Source organism: Haliotis rufescens, unplaced genomic scaffold, assembly GCF_023055435.1.
Source record: "Haliotis rufescens isolate VD_foot unplaced genomic scaffold, xgHalRufe1.0.p SCAF_4, whole genome shotgun sequence".
Taxonomy (NCBI): domain Eukaryota; kingdom Metazoa; phylum Mollusca; class Gastropoda; order Lepetellida; family Haliotidae; genus Haliotis; species Haliotis rufescens.
Window position 1 is genome coordinate 14,226,214 of NW_025964112.1, and position 25,525 is coordinate 14,251,738.

General features: G+C 39.1%; 1 protein-coding gene across 13 annotated transcripts in view; it reads left to right on the forward strand.

Annotated features, from left to right (window-relative positions):
• Positions 1–25,525, forward strand: part of LOC124140489 (dipeptidyl peptidase 4-like) — a 544,190-nt gene that overhangs the window by 460,196 nt on the left and 58,469 nt on the right. Inside the window, exon 1 of one of the 13 annotated variants that reach the window (XM_048382368.1) lies at positions 20,825–21,171. The exons of the other annotated variants lie outside the window; for them this stretch is intronic. Within the exon in view, the coding sequence (XP_048238325.1) occupies positions 21,148–21,171 (24 nt within the window). The 5' untranslated portion in view covers positions 20,825–21,147. Of the gene's footprint in view, positions 1–20,824; positions 21,172–25,525 lie in introns of those variants that run through there. 13 annotated transcript variants of the gene reach the window in all.

A 25,525-nucleotide genomic window follows, 5' to 3' on the forward strand; every position in this document is an offset into this window, starting at 1 on the left:
TTAATAGATACTGACTTCACAGTTGTTGTGATGTGTGGCTCCATATACTGTGAGGCTTGAACTATGTTAATAGATACTGACTTCACAGTTGTTGTGATGTGTGGCTCCATATACTGTGAGGCTTGAACTATGTTAATAGATACTGACTTCACAGTTGTTGTGATGTGTGGCTCCATATACTGTGAGGCTTGAACTATGTTAATAGATACTGTCTTCACAGTTGTTGCATGGCTCCATGACATTGTTTCCAACACTGGCTCCACTTGGACTTACTCCATTTGCAGGGACCCTGGCTCCAAAGGTCCTAATGGTTCCATCGGTGGTACCATTGGCTCCATTGCTTCTTACACTGGCTCTGTATCTGTTTGTTTGTTTGTTGTTTAATGCAGCAATATTACAGCTATGTGATGGCATTTTGTATATATACTCATACCAGGACCAGACAATCCAGTGATTGACATCATGAGCATTGATTGACATCATGAGCATTGATTGACACAATTGGGATACAATGACATCCATCAACCAAACCATATCTGTAACATATGGTTCCACTGACATTGCTTCGAACACTGTTGCTAGCACAGGCTCCATTGCTGCATCTTCCTGGGGCAGGGGCAAGGGTGGAAACTGGACTTTTATAGTCAGTTAACTCCCTTGCATGGGGAAGATGACATTGCTGGTGATACTGGCTCCATGTCTGTAACATGGTTCCATTGACATTGGACCGCCTCCGTGGTCTTGTGGTAGAGCTTCCGCCCGGAGAGCGGAAGGTCAGGGGTTCGATTCCCGGCCGCATCATACCAAAAGACGTTAAAAGATGGTACTTGTTGTTACCCTGTCTAGCGCTCGACATTAAGGGGCTAAAACAAGGAGTGGTCGGCTCGGAGTCAGTATACTGTGTCTGAGTGGGGTATTCATGTTAAACTGCAGCATGGTATCTCAGTGAGCTAGCACTATAAATCAGCATCAGTCACATACATGCACGTCGCTATATGAGTGCAATAATCTTGGACGCGACGTTAAACCCCATTTCACCTCACCTCACCACCATTGACATTGCTTCCAATACTGTTCCATAGATGCTTAAGGATGAATAGTGGTTTGTGTTTTCCTGTGCAGGTACTGAGGCCACGTTGTTCATTAGTTTGATAGACTGTTCTTTAAAAGGCCACCAGCCTTGGATACAGGTTACCGTGAGCTATGGGTGACAGTTTCAATGTTGAGGCCATATTATTCATTAGTTATGAGCTCAGTATTATGAGATTTATCATTTTCCTGAATAACCTTGTCTGAGAGTGGAAATGTCATGACCCAACCTGACATTCAGTTCCGCAATATTGTATTATGTTAAGTTTAAATCATAACATTATATTTATTCCTTTGATAAGAGATTGGTTTGATGCATGATTTCCCAGTCATCAACATCTATTACTGAAAGGATTATTAAATTTTGAAATTTAACAAATCCGATTAACTATTTTTAGTTCATGTTTATTCCTTTTAAGCAAAAGCTCGAAGGGATTCACTAAAACTACTACTTATGTCATAATTGGTTATGTTTAATGCTCTGACATCCAGTGAGAGTTATATCTTCAGAAAAGCCTTTGTGGCCTCGTGGATAGAGTGAGTGAGTGAGTATGGTTTTACGCCGCTTTTAGCAATATTCCAGCAATATCACCAGAAATGGGCTTCACACATTGTACCCATGTCGGGAATCGAACCCGGGTCTTCAGTGTGATGAGCGAATGCTTTTACCACTAGGCTACCCGACCGCCCCCCGTGGATAAAGCATTTGCGAGAGTGTAAGACCTCATCATACCCAAAAGGGGCGGTTGGGAAGCCTAGTGGTTAAAGCATTCGCTCATCATGCCGAGACCTTGGTTCGATTCCCGACATGGGTACAGCTTTTAGCAATATTCCAGAATATCATGGCAGGGGACACCAGAAATGGGCTTCACACATTGTGTAAAACCATACTCACTCAGTCACATACCAAAAGACGTTAAAAAAGATGGTAAATTGTTGTTACCCTGCCTGGCACTCAGCATTAAAAGGATAGAACAAGGACTGGTCACATCAGAGTCAGTATGCATAGGCGGATCCAGAGGAGAGGTCCAGGGGCCTGGACCCCCACTTTTGAAAACCAAATAGTATGTTGTAGACAAACCTATCCCCCTCCACCCACAGAGAGAGAGAATTTTGTTATTGGACCTTTGGACCCCTCCCTTTTAAAAATGCTGGATTTGCCTTTTTAACCCTTATAAAAATGCTGGACTTGCCTTTTTAACCCTTATAAAAATGCTGGATTTGCCCCTGAGTATATTGTGTCTGAGTGGGATATCCATGATGTAACTGGCATGCGCCATCACTGAACACACATGTGCATGCGCTTACATATTTGATGAGTGCAATTAACTTGAACGTGATGTCAAACTCCATTTTACATCACGTCTCCCAGAAAGTCCATTTTTCTCATTAGATGTTTAAAACAAGGACGTTTAAATGTCACTGATATGAATTATTAACCAAGAATGTGAAAACAATGTGTTTGAAGAAAAATGAATATATTCAGCCCCTAATTTCTAAATAAAACATTAAATGTCAAATGAAAAGGTCAAGTTTTATGCTTAATAAGTAGTTAATATCATGGCCTTCAGATCAGTATGTAAAATACATTCACGTTTTAGATGGCATATTCTGGTGCAGATTCCAAGCCAAGGGGGACAACTCCTGTTTCCTATTTAGAAGCACCCAGATCAATACAAACCGGTGGTAACCCTGCTGATGCAAGTGGATTTATCCAATTTCATTTTCATGAGATTGTTAAAAAAGAAATTTTTTGTGTGAATGATAGAGCATTTTCAAGGATATCCACTGGATAAGATTGGGAGGAGGTGTTTTATCCAACTTATTAACTGACTTTTGCACTTTCAGATCCTTTTAGATGATGATTATCCTTGCACAAGATTTCATAAACAAAAACCGGTCTTTGCATGCACTCCACATCAGTTGAGTTGTTTGTTCTCTATACAGAATTGGATGCGACCTGTGGCTTGTCAATTTCGCAAAGGCATCTCAACTTTCTTATGACAACACACTCTCATCTATTGCTTTCTAGAATGTAGATTGCAGTGTGTATCTGTTGGAATCTTTCAGATGATGATAATTTAGAAAACAACATATTTTATAACACATTTCCAATCATAATTTATATTACTCCAAAATATGACTTAATAATATATTGACCCATGAAGATCCGGGTTAGAATAGGTTATCAACAACCCATGCTTGTCGTAAGTGGCGACTAACGGGATTGGGTGGTCAGGCTTGCTGACTTGGTTGATGCATGTCATCGATCCCAATTGCATGGATCCATGCTCATGATATCAATCACTGGATTGTCTGGTCCAGACTCAATTATTTACAGACCGCTGTCATATAGCTGGAATATTGCTGAGTGCAGCGTTAAACAACAAACCAACCAACCAAGGTGAGGTGAAATGGGGTTTAACATCATAGCTGGAATATTGTTGAGTGCTGCGTTAAACAACAAACAAAAAAATCTGTAAAATCTGTGGGATCTTGTAACATCCCAGTTTTAGAGACTGAACCCATTTAGAGAACAATGCTATGAGATCAGGTTCATACGATTTTACCTTGTTCATCCAATTAAGGAGAATTGAAAGTAATTTTCATCAAACCTCATAAATAAGTATATTTTTACTATACCTGTAATAAAACAAATATAATATTGTTTTTATTATTGAATGAATTTCATTATGTTTCACAGGGTATAGTGATGTCATAGCCATTTGTCAGACTTTTGTGATCAGTTCTGAGATGAACATCTATCAACAACAGTACATGGAGGTTTGGATGCAGTGTGCACAAGGTGTATAAGTGCTTTAAAAGTAGCAATATCTCCCCGCCATTTCCCTTGTTGGAGAGGATGACACACAACTGCCTCTTGCAGTACCATGTTCCCAACTTTGAACTATCCTTTGAGCAAGACATTTCCATAGCAACATAAGTAGATTTTCCAAATTAGATTGCCTGTCTGAAAAGCAAGTTTAATAGATTGGAGATCTTATTTCTGACTGAATTACGAAATACAAGACATTTTCTAATGGAAATTCATTCATTGAACTTTAATCTGTCTTCTTCAATAATAGTTTCTCCAGTGTTTCAGTTACAAATTGCAAAATTAAAACCATCAGAGTCAGCTAGCGTATTATTTCCTTGACTCTGATTTCAAGATTTAATCTAGTTAGAATTGCCTGATCGAAAATCAGCAGGAACTTTTCTGTGATATTTTATGAAGCATGTTATCCAATTATGTAGTAACTATATACAACCTTAATTCTATTATCTCATACTTTTTGTGAAATATTATGACTGTTATTAGTGATCAGTGTTATCTCTGATGTGGAATAACTTTACCAGAACTCTTCCAAATATGTACGGGTATATATTCTAAAAATTAGATTTAGATAGAGATTTCTTTAACAAAATAGGGCTTCATATTTTCATTTATGACAAAGATTTGATAATTGAAGTGAAAGTAGAGGTACATTAAGCATGTCTCCTCTAAGAACTAATAGACTTACAATCGTAATTTAAATTATGACCAAGAAAAATTGAACTGTAAAAATGTATGGTAGTATGTCTTGTTCCTTTGTCCAAGTTATGAAGTCCTTTTGATGACATATTCATGTCCATGTTTTGGCAGTTATCCCCCAGATAACACGTTATCACCTGATACCATTCAAACATATACACAGGGTGGTGAGATACATGTTCCTGATAGAAAGGATGCTCGCTGTTTGAACTTTTGATCACTCCATTGTGATTCTCTCTTCACATGCTGATGCATATGCATGTAGTGGGTTATTCAGAAGCAGATCCAGGATTTTAAAACTGAGGCACAGTATTCCCAGTTTTTAAGTCGGAAAGTGAACACATGATAGGTTGAAAGATGAGGTACGTGTGCACAACCCTGTGGGAAATTTACTCAAAGATGGATAAGAAATCAAGCAAAATATTTTTGAAGACTACAGTTTGGCTAGCTGATTGACTACTATGCAATATTTTCAGTTGATCAAAGATATCTTACCTGCCTCAACCAAGTACATGTATAACAAATGTTATATTTGTGATAACACTTTCTTAGTAAAGTTCAAATTCTAGTACTTACTAGGGATTTGAACCCACACTCTCAGAGTGAGGCACCTAATCGCCAGCACACAAAGTCAGTGATCTTACCCACTCAGCCACCGAGGCTTCCAAAAATGAAAGTCTGACAACTGGTAGTCTAGATCACGTAGTTTGTGTACCCCTCTGACAAATGTAAATTGGCACGTCTCCCATGGCCGAAAGCTATGAATACTCAAAGTGGTCAAATGTAACCAATGTTATAGTTCTAGTACATTTTTTGGTGGATGGGGATTCAAACCCGCACTCTCAGAGTGAGGCAACACCACCAAGTCAGGTACTTTGAATAAAATCATGTTGAGAATTCAGGCCCACTGCAAGTGTTTTTCCTAAACACTGTAACGTACCAGTGTATTTAAAGGGAGGGAACTCCAACATGACTAACTGCATGGTTACTAGGTGGGATAAGATGGAGAATCATCGAGGATCTGTGTTTGCCCAATCAATTGGTTGCTAGGCTCTTTTGATCCTAAAAAAAATCTCTTAATTGCCACATTTTCTTTCTCGTTTATTTTGCCACGATTTTCTAGTGCTATGAATACTCATCACAATTGTAACGGCTGCAAACACAAGTAGGTTTTACTGCATGACAAGTACTGATTGACATTAGTGTTGGTCTTGAAAAAATATTGTTTAGTTTTTAAAGAAGTATTATTATAATATATTCACATCTTAAAACAAAAATAGTACCTTGAAAATAAAATACTTTAATACAACCGTATGAAAAATTATACCTTTCTTTATTTTAAAAACTTTACCTTTCCCTTGGCCCAGACTTGAGTTTCCATGAACCAACGTACATTAACTGTCACACACAAGATGGAAATTAAGTGTAGTCAATCATGGAACTAAATCCAGCAGGCAAACAGAGAGGATTAGTTGCCAGAACATAGTATATTTACCAAGTATAGTTCCTTTTGCCTATCCCGTTAAAGAATCCTGTCCTGCATGTTAAAGTGTAATATGCATTGATTTTCCAACACGATTTCCCCAATAGCTACAAACCGAATCTTCCAAGGCCGTCATATTGATTAAAGTTCAAGAAAGTGAAAAGTCTGTGTGTCTGGAATTGGTGCCAGTATTTCTGTCTGGTTTCTATAGCAGCTCATATCAGTGACAGTTAGGATTAAGTTTCGACCATTAATAGGATAGATTTTCCATCTCTAAACGGCATGCCGTTTCTGTCTCCTCTGTTGCAACTGAATAATTGATGATTTGCTGGATAATCTCCTCTGCTCCTTGAACATGGTTAAGTGTATTCCAGTTAGGATCAGCTTGTACATGTGCTGTTTTCATAACAACTTGTCATAGTGGCATTGAATCATGCTCTTGCTCTAAACATACTTACCCACAGCCGTCATACAGCTGGAATATTGCTGAATGCGGCTTTACACAAAAAACAAACAAACATTAGGCCTATGTTTGTTTTTTGTGTAAGGCCGCATTCAGCAATATTCCAGCTGTATGACAGCTGTGTGTAAGTAATCGAGTATGAACCAGACAGTCCAGGGATTGACATCATGAGCATCGCCTCCACGCAGTTGGGATATGAAGACATGCTTCAACCAAATCGGTCAGCATGACTACCTGATCCCGGTAGTCGTTTCTTACGGCATGCATGGGTTAATTTTGTTGATGACCGATTCGAAGACCTAGGCCGAATGAAATTGGGTTCAGATGGATTTGATAATTAGGGAAGAAACTCCAAGAGATAAACATATTTAATTGTCATCGAACTTATTTGAATGTACATTTACTATTTTATTCTAATTTTGTACCTGATAGGTGGTGCTGAAACCATCATTCCTGTAAGTTTTACAGCTCTTTTCCCCTTTATGCCTAATGGAATCTCTTTCAGTGGATAATTGAGACTGGTTATATTGACATCTATTTACAGCAACAACTTACTGGTTTTGAATTTGTCACTTCAGAAACCTTGCATGTCCCAGTGATAATTGTTGCTTAAGCTTTTAGATTCATCAGGCTGAAATCTATAAAATAATTCCTGTTATTGTGTGGGGGTGGGAGTGAGTGGGTGGTTAGTGAGGGAGGTTATTGAACAGCGTTTCTATTCCATCTTACTGTGTCAGCTTATTGTGAGAGATCAGCATGGATCAATATTGTTCATGTGGAACCATTAGGTACAGTGGTTACAGAGCTGCCAAACAAACAGTTAATGTCTCAATGCTATGAAGCTGTGTTCAAAATTAATGAGGGAATATTCTCCACCTTCAAGTCAAGGCAATCTGTTGGGTGTTAAACTTGACACTTCTTTGTATAATTAGTGTAATCACTGCTCTCTCTCTCTCTCTCTCTCTCTCTCTCTCTCTCTCTCTCTCTCTCTCTCTCTCTCCTATCTATCTATCTCTTTCTCTCTCTCTCTCTCTCTCTCTCTCTCTCTCCTATCTATCTCTCTTTCTTTCTCTCTCTTACTCTCTCTCTCTCTCTCTCTCTCCTATCTATCTATCTCTCTTTCTCTCTCTCTCTTACTCTCTCTCTCTCTCTCTCTCCTATCTATCTATCTCTCTTTCTCTCTCTCTCTTACTCTCTCTCTCTCCTATCTATCTATCTCTCTTTCTCTCTCTCTCTTACTCTCTCTCTCTCTCTCCTATCTATCTATCTCTCTTTCTCTCTCTCTCTTACTCTCTCTCTCTCTCTCCTATCTATCTATCTCTCTTTCTCTCTCTCTCTTACTCTCTCTCTCTCTCTCTCTCTCTCTCTCTCCCCTATCTATCTATCTCTCTTTCTCTCTCTCTCTTACTCTCTCTCTCTCTCTCTCTCTCTCTCTCTCTCTCTCTCTCTCCCTCTCTCTCTCTCTCTCTCATATTGTTGACTCATCCAGATCCACCCTGACCACATGGCCTTCAGGTGGTCACTGGCTGCACTCAGCATTGGTGGCCATACAATACACTTCTTTGAAGCTTTTTTGGCAAATGTGGCGTCCCATGGGGTTCATTTGATAGAAACAAAACAGCCCCAAGTTTCTGTATTTCAAAGTACAAGGAATGGCATCATGACACAGGTTTCCTTGTTGCTTTGTTGGGATGTCTTCAAAGACTTCACATCTGAGGCTGTTATGGCACACTCCAGTGCTGCAATCCAGCACACTTTTCTAAAAGAAAGGCATAAACATTCACTGACTTCAGAGGGAGTTTAATGCATGGTAGAAAGGCAATGTGCAATGTTAGCACAATATGGTCTAAAAGATACACTCTCACTTTCTTCACAATCTATTCCTCATAAAAGTATGATGATGAGAGTTAAAAATATATCATAAATTGGCTATCTACAATAACTATTTGACAACTCTAATGGGTGTGTGAATAAAACACCACTCAGGCGTCAGAAGAATATTTCTTTTGAAAATCAGAATGCAAAAATGTTTTACTTTTGCTTGGGCAGCTGAAACGTGAGATCATATTTTCCAGACTAAGTTACTATAACATTGAATTCATATCAAAAACCCTCTCATCAATATCACTTTGATATATTTTCTTTTTGTCATATTCAAGATGGTAGCACTCACTCACTCACTCACTCACACTTCTATTACATAGAAGCTGGACCCAGTTGGCAGGATCTGTTTCCTGTTTCCTAGGTAACAATATGAAACTGAGATGTGGAGGACTTCATCCTCTTGTCCTCATCTGTGTTTGTACTGAGAAATATCACTGTCAGCTCCTCCTTCATTATTTTTCATCATTCCACCAATTCCATAAAACAGTGTGAACTTTTTAGCACATCCAGTATAACATGCCAAAGATTCTTTTTCAGCCTATATTTCTTTTTCCATTGGAATCATCATTTAATCATTATAACTGTCGTAAATCCTTCAAAAACATTTTCATCTCTATGTAATTAGGACAATTACTCCCAACTTGGTGCTACTCCTAGTTGTCTTGATGGAAGGTGATCGATGTTCTCCTCTTCCTGTGAATGCTTGCGGGAATTCAGGATGATTCTCATCATCAGGAGATCATTGTGATCCACATTCACTTGTGATGAAATTACAAAATGAAATGCAAAAAAGTATCAACTGATGAATCAATTGTCCTGGACAATTTGTGATAGTCACTTGAGAATTTGATACCTTTTGGAAATATTTTTTCGCAAATAAGAAACAAAAAAATTGATAAAGCTGGATAAGATCAAATCATAGATGTCATATTCTTATAATGCACTTAAGATCAACAAAAATGAAGCCACATTTATGTATAATAGCTCTCCTATCAAAGATATGACACAATACAAATGAAATACTCTTGCATCAGGGAGACAAGTGTGTTAAGTTATTACTCCTGGTACAATATAGAGATAACTTGATTGTCACTTTTCCTGAGCCTCATGGTCGCTTGTATTTGCCCTCACTCATAAGAATGTATTTACGAGTGTGCCTTCATTGTGGAATATAGGAAACACTTGTCTGTCACCGTAGCTCACCAGGGCCTCGTGATCACCTACATTTGCCCACACATGTGATGAGGAGTGTGTGTGATGTAAGTCTCCCCTAGAGCAACAGGTGACTAATACCATTAAACACTGGCTGATCTATAAGGAGGTGATGCACACGTCCTTTCTTCAGACACCTGACACGACAGGCTGTCATGCGTTTTTGTTCTTTTTGAGACTTGGGTATGGTGTACAAACCCACTTTTTCAAATCCTGGCTCCACCTCTGGGCTCAGTCCATGATTGTCGTAAGTCTATGTTGAAGTATAGGAGTTACGATTGTCTTTGCACTATGGTTGTCGTAAGTCTATGTTGAAGTATAGGGGTTACGATGGTCTTAGTGCTATGGTTGTCGTAAGTCTATGTTGAAGTATAGGGGTTACGATTGTCTTAGTGCTATGGTTGTTGTAAGTCTATGTTGAAGTATAGGGGTTAAGATTGTCTTATTGCTATGGTTGTTGTAAGTCTATGTTGAAGTATAGGAGTTACGATTGTCTTAGCGCTATGGTTGTCGTAAGTCTATGTTGAAGTATAGGAGTTACGATTGTCTTAGCGCTATGGTTGTCGTAAGTCTATGTTGAAGTATAGGAGTTACGATTGTCATTGGGCTACGGTTGTCGTAAGTCTATGTTGAAGTATGAGAGTTACGATTGTCTTAGTGCTATGGTTGTCGTAAGTCTATGTTGAAGTATAGGAGTTACGATTGTCTTAGCGCTATGGTTGTCGTAAGTCTATGTTGAAGTATAGGGGTTACGATTGTCTTAGCGCTATGGTTGTCGTAAGTCTATGTTGAAGTATAGGAGTTACGATTGTCATTGGGCTACGGTTGTCGTAAGTCTATGTTGAAGTATGAGAGTTACGATTGTCTTAGCGCTATGGTTGTCGTAAGTCTATGTTGAAGTATAGGAGTTACGATTGTCTTTGCGCTATGGTTGTCATAAGTCTATGTTAAAGTATAGGAGTTACGATTGTCATTCCGCTACGGTTGTCGTAAGTCTATGTTGAAGTATAGGAGCTACGATTGTCTTAGCGCTATGGTTGTCGTAAGTCTATGCTGAAATATGAGAGTTACAATTATCTTGGTGCTACAATTGTCGTAAGTCTATGTTGAAGTATGGGAGTTATGATTGTCTTAGTTCTATAATGAATGGCTGCATTTCTAAGTGAAGTCCTAGGTACCGTTTAAGACATTTTGTCTACAGTCCTTTCAGAAACTATTTCCAGTAGACATAATGATAATGATGATGCTGCTGCTGATGATGATAAGAAATGGGTATCATTGTAAGCTTGCTTAAAGCACAAACACCTTCATTCCCCTGGTCAATGGATCAGTGTGCACTCGATTTTCTTTCTCAGCTCCCTTCGAAGTATATAACACATTTAAGCTCCCTATGAAGGACTAGAAGGTTAAAGGTCATATTACCATCTCATCCTATCAGGTACCCACTGCTGGGTGAACAGAGATATGTACTTCGAACAAGGCTACTTGTATCCCTCATGAGACACCACATGTGCTACATGTATTTCAGTCTGATTCAGGACAGAAGCCCTAGAACCTCTCAGGAGCCAAGCCCCAATAACGGTCACTCCTGCATGTGCACAGCCAGAATCTTTAAGAATGTTGGCATATAACAGCGTTCCCTGCAAGCCTTACAGCATTAGCAGTACCATTAAAAGCTTTGTTGAAGTGATTAAGCATCAAAAAAATTTTCTTAGTAAAAGACATATGTCAGAGCAAGGAGTTCTTGAGCCACAATCCACACAAGTGTATATAAAGCACACAATCAATACAAACGATGATAAATAGGACATTCCCATGCTGCATGCCACTGCTGCCTTTAACGCATTGTACTGGCTTTCCACTTCCTGTCTTGTACGACATTTAAGAGTTCTTGGATGCAGTTCCAGCATAACATACAGGGATGCCAGATAGGTTGCTTATCTCCTGGCCTTGTGTCATCCTGATCTATTGTACAATGTTGTACAGTGTTGTACTTTGTTGTACTGCCTCTCTGGGACTAAATCTGCTCTTATCGATTATTTATAATGGAAGGCAGGTTCCCTGGCAGCCAATCTAGAATGGAAGTACGAGATACGCCTCATACGCACCAGGATTTATACCACGTAATGCAAACTGTCTGGTGTATGTGGCCACAGGCAGACGATGTGCACGCTGCGGGTATTAGATATTGCTGCTGGCAGGGTCTTGTTGTGTCCCTAGATGAAATCCCCTCATAGTCCCAAAAAGGAAAATGGGATTTCACTTTTCAATTACTGGATGACCCAGTGTAAAGAGTGATTTTTCTTGTTCAGAGCTTTACAATTTGTCTGGATCATTTGGCAAATGTTCCATGCACATGGTGAAGATCGTCACTCTGTGCTCATCAAGGTATCCTATAAATAAAAAACCTGGAAATCCTTTTCTTTGGGGTTGTAATACCATTGAACAAAGAGTCTATTTGTTGAGAAAGTCTAAACTTAACTCTTTTACACAGACTTGGAGACATTTTTAGATTACCGGTAGATAACTGCAGGCTGCAGTATTCCTTTTGGGGATTCTGATGGTCCTAGGCACTTATGGTCATGTCTGTCTCATCAAGATAATGTTCAAGTGTCTGTGTGAAATATTGTTCTTATTGGCTACTTCTAAGACAACTGTACTGTACAGTGTGTTCCCTAAGATCTGATGTACATGTGATATAAGTCTGTTTTTGGAATAGCAGCTTACTTCTGTTTGAATGTTGTTTTTTGTTGCATGCAGGTCACTGCCGTCTGTAATTAATTATACCTAGACCACTCAAAGTTATGATTTATATTAGAAGCGGTGATCCATGCCATGGGGCGAGGAGGACACACAAACCCTCATCCTCCTTAAATTTAGCTGGTATGGCAAGTATGTGGTGTTTTGGACCTACTCTGATCTGTATCACAATGGGGTGCATGGGATCAGTTCTGGTCCATATTCACTTGGGGAGACATGCATAGGGTGCTGGGGATCAGTTCTGTCCCGTATCAACTTGGGGAGACATGTTTGGGGTACGGGGGACATATTCTGCCATGGAATGACCCAAGGAAGACAAACATGAGGTATTGGAGACCTGCTCTGTCCTACAGGCACGAAGGAGAGACAAGCTTTGGGTACTTAGGATCTGTTCTACCTTGGAATCAACAGAGGGCGACATGCTGAGGGTACTGGGGATCTATTCTGCCTTGGAATCCACAGAGGGCGACATGCTTAGGGTACGGGGGATCTATTCTTTCCTGGAACCCACACATGGAAACAGGCTTGGAAATGGAAACCTATCTATTCTGTTCTGGAATCTTCTAAGAGAGACAAGCCTGGGATATGCCTCCAAGGGTACTCTCTGTTGACCCGTCATGTGGTTGCTCCTACATACCAGTACTTACTTTTTATCCTTCGTCTCTAATATAGAAAGAGGGAGTGTAGAGCTTTTGAAAAATGATCCAGTTTCTATACTTTTACTTTCACTTTGCATGTGATATTTACCATTTGTCCACTAACATGATGTCATGTAAAGTCAAATGTCAACACCAGAGAACAGCCAGTCTTGATTCTCCCCCGAATCGAATTCAATCGGATGCAAAAGGTAAAATAGCTGTGAAAATTCTACGAATGGATCACTCAAACTCAGTGATGACACCTGGTGTTTGTGAAAAGGGGAATCCTGTCCCACCCTACCAGCAGCACCCGCCACTCACACAATTTGTATAAAGTAATAGCTGAACTTAGAGACATGTCTCAAATGCTGACTTAAACCCTATAATTTTACTGATTTCCCTACCTTTGTATTGACCTTCTCACCAATTACAGCAATAAATAGCATTAATGCCTTTTCATTTTGCTCTGTTTTTCACAAAAGGACCATTTAAGAAGATGTTACAGTCTTGCAAACTGGTTTGAGAGTTCTGTAATTATACAGAACGTCAATGTTATGGTCTAAGTTTAAATCCACTTATGTGGATTAATTGGCCAGTTATTCTTATTTTAAGCCTGACCAGAGCAGACAGATTTTACCAATACAGTCAGAAGACTTAGATGGCTTATAGCTTCTTTTAGCTTTCCCATCTCAGAATAACATGATCCAGGGGAGTCAAGACTGCACAGCAGTTTTGCACCTTGCCATCAAACAAGCCTACTATTATCTCTAGTTTATTTCCCTACACAGACAATCTGATTTTCCTTTGTCACCATGTTATCATAATAATTCAGGATTTTATTTGCCTAATTTAGACATACAAGTTGACAGGTTAGAAATAAGGTTGGTTGTTGATATAAGGGATTGCACACTGATACATGAACTGTAGAGTTATAAAATCCCATGTTTGGAGCACTCGGTAATGTGGAGAGCCATTTATAAGAGGACAGTCATTATCTTGTTGCTCCAAGAAGAACAACGGGCAAGTTATATGAGGACAGCAGTGAGCCAGGATATTCATGCTAATGTCTTGTGCTATTAAATTGTTGGAGTTTTTTTAAAAACAACAATAAATTATTTTTTAAATTCAATAATGACACCAGGTGTCTACAAAATTGGTACTATAGTCCCTCAAAGGAATATATTCAGAGATGATTCTTGTGAAGTTGTCTTTTTGTATTCAATAAAAAGGAGACCCATAAATTTCTTCTGACAAATCTAGATGCTGAAGAATCCAGTTATTTGGCATTCGTCACCAGGATCGCCATTTTGGCTACTCATCTGTGCGTGTAAAGATGGTCCATTGGGCCTATTGCTCCACCAGATCAGTGATGCTCATTAAATCGTTGACCTCAATTATTCAGCACAACACAGAATGTTGGTCATTTGTATACTATTACTTTGGTTGGGTCATTTTATCAGCTTTGTTTTTGCTGTAAGACAGGTATCACTGAATGTTTCAATATGTGACAAAAGTGATGACGAGAACCGATGAGTCAGCTGACATTTTGTTATCTTATTTTCATCATCTATGTATAATTAATGAACCAATCAAAGTGTGAGATTTGATCACAATAACGAGGAAAGTGCTCATCTGGAATCTGGGTATGGCATGTTATTCTTTTGTCACAATAATACAAGAATCTGTAGCTGCAATCGTATGTTACGCTACCAATTAATGAGAACTTGATGGTTTCAATGCATCAGAATTTTAAATTTTAGGTACCCCTTTAGGTATATCCTTCTCCAGTTTATCCAACTAATTTTGTGTCAGCATGTTTAAAAGTTGTGGTCAATCATTATAAAAATATCATTAATGAGAAATTAATTTGATATTTTATATTCAGAACATTGTACATAGCCTCAGGAAATTGGAATTGCAGCTGCGGAACCTGACACTGGGTGATAGCATTTGGGAAAATGATGATTTCATTGCCAAGTGACATTTATTTTGAGATGTTAATAAGCTTTAGTGTGGAATGGAACCTACTAGCTGTAAGGAAAGACGCTACAGATTGTATTATTGCAAAGTCAAGTAAGACCATGATTATCATATGATTAATTTGTCCTGTAAAATTGAGTTGTATCATTAAATGTTTCCTCAGGCAAAATAACTCAGCATTTTATCAGGATCAGAACTTTTCCTTCACCAAATTGGCTTCAGAATAGAAGAAGAAATGGCTGTTTATACAAAACTTTCATTGGTACAGTAGACTTACTTAGGCCCAGCCACCTAAGGTGACACAATTCACTGTGCAGAGTTGCCTAAAACCTATGATTGTGGGTTAGAGTCCAGTTTCGCCCCGATTATATTTCAAGGTTTGTCAGCACCAGACCCGGTGCTTGTGGGTTTCACCGAAGTGGTAAACGTCTGAGATCTGCATCACTTCAGGGTTTCCTCTCACAGTAAACTGACACGCCGTGATAATAATGAAATACTGTTTAAAATGGCGTTAATCCCAACTCACTCACTTAGGGTTAAGAATAGCTTTTGGTACCATGATGAAAGTTATTTATTCATAATTTGTTGAATGAGATTTAATAACAAGATAAAGATTTCCATGTGTTCTTGACTATATGCATTTGCAATGTTAAGATTTACAATATTTCAAATGAAAAATTGTGTAGAATTGTAGGAGAGGAAAATTTTCTTGAGATATACAATAATTTCACTTTGTTTTCTTTTGATTGCATATTTAATTGTAATTAAACATCAGACACATTTCCAAAACTGTGAATGTGAAGGTCGACTTTCTGTACATGAAACGGATGGTTTCATGCTACTTTGATCATTGGATATTGTCGTAAGTCGGAGAACCCTGCAGACAATTTCCATGCCAACTTTTTCTCTTCTATATAATTATTGGCCATCATAGCCGCAGGGACACCTATACTTCAACTCTAATAGACAGCTTCTGGTCACAGGACGGAGGAACAAGGCAAAATAGACACGTAATTATTAGCGAAATGTGACACTTCCATCAGTCGGTGCTGTCTGGGATGTCAGCTTCAACAGACTGTCAAATGGCCCCTGAGAACCGTCTAGAAAATATTTGCTGAATGACAGATTCATATAAATAAATAACGTCAACGTCAGAGAACAATCAATCTCGATTATCCCACGAAAAAACACGATTCCATTGGGTGCAAAAAGCAGAATAGCAGTGAAAAGTATATGAATCTATCACTTAAAATCAGTGATGACACCAGGTGTTCACAAAAAGGGTAAGCATGTCCTGCTCTACCGGTAGAACCCGCCACTCACACAATGTGCGTAAAAAGTGTTTGTTGCCTGACGCTGAACTCCAGTACTCCCGGCATATGATGGCCGCCTGTAAACACTCAAGTCTTGACATGACCAAGGGATAGACCAGACAATCCAGTGACACAATAGCGCTTTAATTGATTTTGTTGAAACAAAAAGCAATATGTAAATTTTGAAATATGTCTGCTCAGAGTTCAGAGATTCTGCAGCTCACAAGTGCAGAAAACGGTTACAATATTGAAGTGGTATCAAGGGAGTCCAAGGGCATACACTGTGACATGTAAAGAGTTCTTGTGATGTTTAATGATTTTAGGAGCCCATGGTGCATCATTTTCTAAAAGCACCACACAATTATCTATTCAAATGTTATTTTCAGTGAATGACTGTTTCATCTTCACCGTTATGTAGGTTCCTGAAAGTTAATGAAGGACAAATTTGTTGGCATCCATTTAAAAACAAAACTTAACAATTTTATGTGGCAAGTAATTGTTTTCTGAACAATGTATCAAAATTATGTTTGTAAAACAATTTCTTGTCCATAGTTTGATTCAAACCTCATCTTGTTAAATGCTTAACCATGTACCGGTACTCTACTACCTGTGAATGGATGAAAGTAGCATTGCATGTTATAGAGATTTCATTGGTAAGCTGTCTTAAAGTGGTGGTACAGAAGCTGTAGCATCAGTGAAGACGCAGATGATATGGATTTTAACATCCTTATCCTTTGTAGGGACTGGTCCTTTATTACAGGGTGAGGGGAGCTCATGAAAAATAAACGACACAGTGAAAGACCAAATTTATCACAACTGTAGGCATAAATTGTTCACAGTTTTAATTTTTTCAACTAAAAAAATAATAACAAAATGTTCATGTAACCCCCCCCCAATAAATGACCAGTCACTAATGTGACAATATGGTGAGCTGCTAGTATCGTCATCAAGCAAGCTATGAACACTTGCTATGGAGGTACTGAACAGAAACACTGCATAAAAGAAGTCAGCTCTCTCTTCCTTGATAGGCTGGAATAGAAACACATGTTGCTGCATCCATACAGTATCTATTGTATTCTTGGTGATGCCAAGTACAATGGCCCTGCGGCGCTGAGACAATATGAGCCAGCATGCACTTCCCCTCAGTAAAATGTTGGCAGTATGCTGCTGCCTGCCTCCCAGTCGGTGTGGATCTACAGACAGAATGTCCGCCTGCTGTGTGGGTATTTACACAAGCAAGTGCTGTTACATCCAGGTAGTCCTCGGTGACTCATGTGTGTCTACATTGCTGCAGTGTGGTGGATCATGTATGAAATCGGACCTTCACAACAGCCGCTGTATATATAGAATCTACTCCTGCCGATCACGGAGCCATTGTTTCAGCAGCACTCACTCCGCCAGGCAACACAGAGATCAATATGAAATTGTTATATAACCTTAAATGGTCTTTTGATTTTATTCAATGCTTGCATATTAGAATAGTGGACATATCCCCTGGAAGAATTTTATGTCAGAATGTGTGACACGGTTAATAGTGATGGAAAAGCGAGATTTCTGGAACGATCAGAATTGTTTTTGATGGCCGCTTGTTTGAGATTTGGTACATCATTGTGAAATTAAATTCCTTGAAAGTTTGATCGAGGTTTAGAGGCTTGCATATATGATCAAACAAAGTTGATATTGTTTTATATATCACTGATGTGTGAGAATATTTATGCCACTTAGTGATATTTTTAGCATGTGACATTTTGGAAACACTGAAAATGGGTTATAAAACTTATAATTGCAAATTAATCCCACTTTATTAAAAGAAAATGCATAAAGAAAAAACACCTCTCCTTATTTCACTGCTGACATTCTACATTACATTATACTGTGGATAGTTCTTGGTGCTGTGCAGTCAGTGTTGTTAGAGTGATGAGTGCCAGAGTGATGTGGTCAAACTGAAAAGCTATTGCATTGAGTCATCTATCAAGGAACATTCGACAGTTATCCAGTGTTATGAATAGTAAGGCACTCATCTCCAAACTGTTTATGTTCTGAAAGCTTCATTTAGCTACAGGAGCACAGGTGGCACAGTCATCTTATACACTGCAATTCACTGTGCAGAGTTGCTTCCCTTGGGTACTCCAAAAACCTACATTCATGGGTTCAAATCCCAGTTCGCCCTGATAATGTTTCTAGATTTGTCAGTGCCAACTTATGCATGTGGGTTTCACCAAAGTGGTAAAAATGTAAGACCTGCATCAGTTCAGGCTTTCCTCCCACATTAAGCTGACATGCTGCGATATACTGTTCAAAGCGGTGCTAAAAAGTCACTCCCTTTTTTAGCTACTTATTCATATTATGTACCAGAATAAATCATGGTCAGGTATTGGTACCTTTTGGGATATTGTTTATTCCTATTTAACATACTTGCAATGGTTGATAGTATGCATACAGGCCAGATGTATTGTATTATGTTTATAGTTCTGTATTTAAATTAATTCAACATGAGTAAATAAATTAATTCAACATGAGTAAATGAGTTAACAAAATATATTTCTTCTTCTTCCTCTTCTTCTGTGTAGGCTGTGTTTTCCATCAATTCTTGTAGCTTTTTAAGACTTTGTAACTGACAAGATGTAATGCAGAAGCAATCCTATTTCTGTCTTCCAACTAACAGTTGTGTAAATAGTTACACCCAAGATTTCATTTGTCATCAAAGTGTCCCTCCGCTTGTCAATGATGCGGGTCCCTCCGGTGCTTCACTACCTGTGCTGGAGCTCTAATGGCAGGCAGTTCATGTTAAAGTGCCATTTTCAATTTAGCAGAAAATTTAGTTACAGACTTGCTCCCATAGAGAGTTGCAATTGTGGAATGTGATAGGTTGAAATTAGTGAGGTCTAGCTTTGGTAGAAAGTTAGATGTGTTAAAGGTTTGGCTTGCTCCCTGGGGTCTCCTGCAATGGAATAGAAAATTGTAAACAAGTTTTAACATCGGTACTGGTTTAAATGAAGTTGTATTACTACTGAATAACATGTGTTTTGTCCCTATATTTACAAATACGAGTAAACAAAATTATGTGCCTTTTATGACAAGGATGGTATTATATAAGGATCAAATATTTTTTGGTTCATTGATGATGATAATAAACTATTTTACCGGTACCCCATTATGTCATATTGTACAGTCCCCATTGTACATATACTTGTCAAGGAAGTTTCAAGATTTCATGGGTGTGAGTGAGTATGGTTTTATGCCACTTTTAGCAATTTTCCAGCAATATAAGGGCAGGGGATACCAGAAATGGACTTCACACATTGTACCCATGTGGGGAATCGAACCCGGGCCTTCGTTGTGACTAGTGAACACTTTAACCACTAGGCTTCCCCACCACCTATCCTGGTTGTAAGCACAGACCATCATATACGTCAGGGGTGTAAGGCAGATATATGGGACAAAAAGAGTCTGCCATTTGGGGTTTAAGGTGTAAATTAGTGCCACAGAATCCATATAGTGGCCAAAGATCATTTGATGCCAATCTCATCCTGAGACAATTGGGCATTTTCAGGTACAAAATTCCCGTGAATGATTATGTAGTGTTCCCGATACCCGTAATTACCAGTTTTTTTACCAGTAAAATTAGGCTTGGACCGGTAATTCATGTGACTGCCAGTCCCTGTGGAAAGGCAAAGAAAGTACCTTATAAATCTTTGTTGTTGAACAAAACATCGGCGATATTCATATAAGTATATTTTTCGAACGAAGTCAGCTTGTCTGTTTCCATCCAGGTTTCCCCTTGTCTATTTTTTTAGTGCAAGGAAATAACATTTCGCTTTGCTTTGAGGTTTAATATATATTTGTAGCGACTTAGTCCCAAAATATTCAAACAAAAAAGAGAAAAGTGTGACTCAAATTTGTGTGAATGACGTGTAGATCTAAGTTACTTCAGAGATGACATGATCAGAGGGACTCCAAATGTTTAGAGTTGCCAGTCCACCAGGACTGACAGTTTCAAAAGCCAGTGGACACACTGTTACGTAATACTAGATTCCGACAGAGATGAAGCCTCTATGTGTGTTTTGGCCTCAATCACAAGTCCATAACACTAAGAACAGCATGAATTGTTGTTTTTGGACTACAATTCAGTTCTAGATCGGTACACCCCTGTCGATGTTTCCAAGCTGTAACCAACTAGAAGTATTATTTTTTAACATCTTTTCTGTTAATAAAGAAGTATGAAGTTTGGACATTTTTGTCCATTCATTAAATTTAACTAGACGTTTTCTATCCAAAACAACAACAGAACTTCTAGTTGTCATTAGTATATTCAGCCTCTACTTTGAATCTATGCTGCCTCTTCTATTCACAATTTCCAAAAGTGAGGGTAAAGATATATATAGCCAGAACTTGGCATTCAGTCAATGAAGCTCATTTGGCATACTGTATTAGATGAGAGCACAAACATGGAGACTGGCAAGGCTAAATCTTGAAAGTTTAACTATGGTCATGTCTTACACATTTGCCACATTATATTTGTGTTTGGGCTCCGTCTTCCATCAGCAGCTGGGATATGAGTAGATAACTTCCTGATATCAGGAACTTCAGAGCCACAGGGGTCAGAACCTGTGATAATTGGAGAATTGTGGGGTAGCTGGCATGTGTGAGAGGTTACCTTTTCTTGTTGCTCACAAGGGGCTACATTTGGTGAGGCCATCGCTGCCTAACTTGATGCAAACCAAGGATTGACAAATACCACGGAATACCTGGATCGTGTAGGTGTTCTTGGGACATTCTTACTAGTGTGGATAATGGAGGAGGATCTGTCGTTTGAAGTAAGTTTTGAGTGAGTAACCAACTGGGTTACTTCCATGAATAGTGTTCCCATTACCTTTGCTAAGATTTTCTTGTGTATCCATATGTTTAGAATGGGTATGTAAACTATTAACATAGCCAACATGTGGTTAACTGCATCGAAACTTATGCAAGCATATTGATGGCTAATTGTGTAGACTGTGCGTGCTCTCCTTGTTATCTTAACATTGAATTGATGTAAGTAAATTGGTATATAAATATACAGCAATTTTATGCATCATCATTTCAAAACATTGCATAAATCAGAAGGGTACTTTCATGTGTATAAAGTCAATATTTATACTGGATGGAAATAACAGTTTTAACCACTTTTTAAGAGAGTTCTGAATAAGTTTACGTTTATACTGGAGAAAGCTTTAAAGTAGACAGATCTTGGAGTCTTGCCGTGTTGGTTATCTCTCTCCCTCTCTCTCTCTGAGCATGGGGAGCTGAGAGCCTATCTAGACAAGAGGTGTTTACTTGTGTAAGGGAGGATTTAGAGAATACTTACCATCTGTGCAGCCACCAGTGAATGTCTGCAGCTTGTGAGTACAAATGGTAGGGATCTTTTGCTCACAAGTTGAAGCATGTTTAGTATTTTTGTCTGTGCAGTGCAGCCTGTTCCAAAAACTGCCAGAATTATCCTTTGGGCAAGATCATTTTCAGCAAATTTTGCCCACAATATATACTGAACTGCAAAAGAAACATAACCCCAAGTAACAGTGCATTAAAAGGTGTCATTTAAATATCTGGGTAATATTTGTCAAAGTTTCTAAAATTTAACATTACCTTGTCCGGAAAAATGAAATTTGATGATAAAAAAACAAAGCAGATAACAAAACCGATCGCGGAAACGCATCACGGCAACGGCCATGGTAACCCAATGCACATGAGTTTCGTGCAAATTGAAATGCACATGCGTTCCCCTACTTCTTGCCCTATAAAAATCCACCCAGATCGGATAACATTCATTTGTTTTTTAATTTCTACCGCATTCCAAGATTGACAAGAAATCAGTGACACCAAGCCCCTAGACGAGTGCAAGCTGGACAAACCGCCCAGCAAGTAGCCAATGCATTTCAAGTCCAAGTAAGGACCAAATACAGGCTCCAGCAACAGTACCAGACCACCAACACTACAGATGACCGACCACATAGTGGAAGACCAAGGGTCACCACCTGAGGTCGGGATCGTCAGATTGTGCGACAGCATCTTCAAGATCGCTTTGTTAGTGCTGCGGAAACTGCTTGACAGAGCATGGGGACACACCAGTGACACATTAGTGCGGACACCGTGCATCGACGATTGACGAGCAGACACCTCCACTGTCACAGGCCACGTCGAGGACCCATTCTGACACCACGTCATCACCGGGACCATCTTCAGTGGGTAACACAGCACCAGCATTTGCGCCACCAGCAGAGGAGACGAGTCCTCTTCTCAGACGAGAGCCATTACTGTATCTCAACAGCAGATGGCAGAGAGAGAGTCTGCCGATGCCGTGGAGAACATTATTCGGATGCTTGTGTTGTTGAGAGAGACTCGTGAGAGGATCCAAGCATCATGGTGTGGGGTGGAATTGGTCTTGCACAGAGGGTCGGCCCTGTGGTCTTCCAGAACATCGGTCCAGGGAGAGGCAATGGTGTCACAGCAGCTTGGTACATTGATCAAGTCTTGAGACCACACGTCATACCTCATTTGGCACGTTGCTGCAACCACAAGTTTCAGCATGATAACGCCCATGCCCACACTGATAGAGCAACAAGAGACTTCCTCCAGAATGGCATCAGAACCATGCAGTGGCCTGCCCTCAGTCCCGATTTAAATCACATTGAGCACCTGTGGGATGAGATTCAAAGACGGCTGAATGACGTCCGACCAAGGCCAACAACTGCAGCAGGCGTTCCTCAGAGTGTGGGCTCAAGTGCCTATGGCCTTCATCAACCGCCTCATCCATTCCATGTATCGACGCTGCACGGCAGTCATCAATGCATAAGGGGGACACACGAGATACTGACTTGTGATGCTATTTTCTCAGAGACTAGTGTTCTGTTTCACTTTAAGAACATTTGACACTTTAATTTCAACCTTAATGATCAGTTTTGCCAAGTTTCATCTTTTTGATATGTCTCAAAGTATGTTTACAGTGTTTGGAAAAATAAGGTTTCTAATATATCTATCCATGGTGACATTTCTTTTGCAGTTCAGTATATGTGCAGGACAGATCTATGGTAGGACGATAATCTGTGGTGGATTCTCAGATCTATGTCAGATTCCACAAATAGGGCAGATATTGGCGCATACTCAGATCATCACATGAAATTAATAATTGGCAATTTCTACAGTGCTAAACATCATATGGCAGATTATCACAAAATATTAATTATTGGCAATTTTTACAGCGCTAAACATCCTTCAGATTCATATATAGCGGCAGACTTTCAGTGATCAATGTTGTAATTTCTCTGGATTAGTTTTATCATTTCCCCTTTGGAACAACATCATCATTGCAGGGATTGCATGTCGTTATTTTTCTTGAAAACATTCCCCTGTGTTTCATTGTAGAAATAATTTTCTCAGACTTTCCACACCATCCTCGCATTTGACAGAGTTGATAAAATTCTGCATATTTTCATGCTTCCCCACCTTGGATTTCTATAGAGCCCTTACACAAGTAATTTCTTGGACTTTTGGAAAATCATTCCAAAATGATTCGTCATTAGGGTCTTTCCATGCTAGTTTCCATTTCTTGCTTTGCCTGCATGAATCCGCCATAAGAAAACCTTCATTTTCAATGGTGTCCGGTCCATCATTTTTGACTGAAGGCTTTGTCTATTGGTTAACTTACATGACATCATCACAGGCAGTCGTGATGTCATCTCAAGCATGATGTCATATAACAATTGAAGTGATTGTCAGTTCACGGATAATACATCATTGCAAACATCATGTCATATAACAATGAGCGTGTGCTCTGATGAACACCAAATTCAGTGGGCATTTGAATGAACATAAAGCACACTCTTAGGCCTTCTTAGAAAGACTGAAACACTGGGCGTTCAAATGAGGATCAAGCAAACTAGATGTTCCAATTTACATCAAGAGTATTGGGTGTTCTAATGCCAATCCAAAGTTGAACAAGTTCTGCTGTAGGGACAATATATGTGAGCATCAGAAGGTATCAAAGAGGTAACTATTCTACTCAAAAGAAGTTAAAGAATAACTGATTATTTCATGGCTTGACAGATTAACTTTAGTAATATGAAAGAATCAGTGTTCTTAACTTCTTTTGAGTTGTGGCTTGACAGATTATCTTTAGTAATATTACAGAATCAGGTGTTCTTTAACTTCTTTTGAGAAGCATATATCCCAACCATACTACATTATGGCATTTCCACAGAAAATGATGCTGGTGCATAAGTGTCAATTCCTACACCATATATTCCTTTCCATAATAACAGTCATCAAATTAATTATCACAGTTAGCACATAGTATAGTGGTAATTACGTGAGTTAACAACCACAGGTCAGCCCTGCATTAGTTGGATTTACACGTATCCATTAGATGTATCATCTATAATTAAGACATGTACTGGATGGAGAGCTGTGCTTGATCCCACCTCAAGCAGCTTGTGCTGGGTAATGGCGCACAATGTACAGCAGGTTGCACAGTCATTAATGTAGTATTATCAGTAAACGTGAAGGTGAGAGGGCTCAGGTTAATTAATATTTGAGGCTAATTAACAGCTGTGATGATGTAGACTTACTTTACGTTTATGGAATGAATATTATTTTATTTCATATTTTGTTTGATTAATTGTGTTTGTTGTATATTTCTGTTTTACTTTTGAGTGGAAGAAAGGTTTCAGCATTTGAGGTTCGATGACTTCTGTTGAGCTTACCTGTTTGTGTTACCTGTGTGTGGGTTGCATTGGGTCCCCCAGTCGTCTGAGGCGCCACAATTCGCTGTGCAGAGTTGCGTCCCTTGGGCACGCCAGAAACCTATGATTGTGGGTTCGAATTCTGGTTCAACCCGATTATGTTTCCAGGTTTGTCAGCACCATACGTGTGCTCGTTGGTTTCACCGAAATGGTAAATGTCTGAGACCTGCATCACTTTGGGCTTTCCTCCCACTGGAATACTGTTAAAAGCGGTGTCGAACCCAACTCACTCAGTCACTACCTGTGTGTGTTACCTGTTTGCTGTGTTCATTATGTTGTTTTGATGTAGTCTATGTATTGTGGTATTTTCATTTCATGAACAAATAATAATCTCAGATGAAATCTTCAGTTAACGTACAGAAAATGATCTCGGATAATATCTTCAGTTAACATA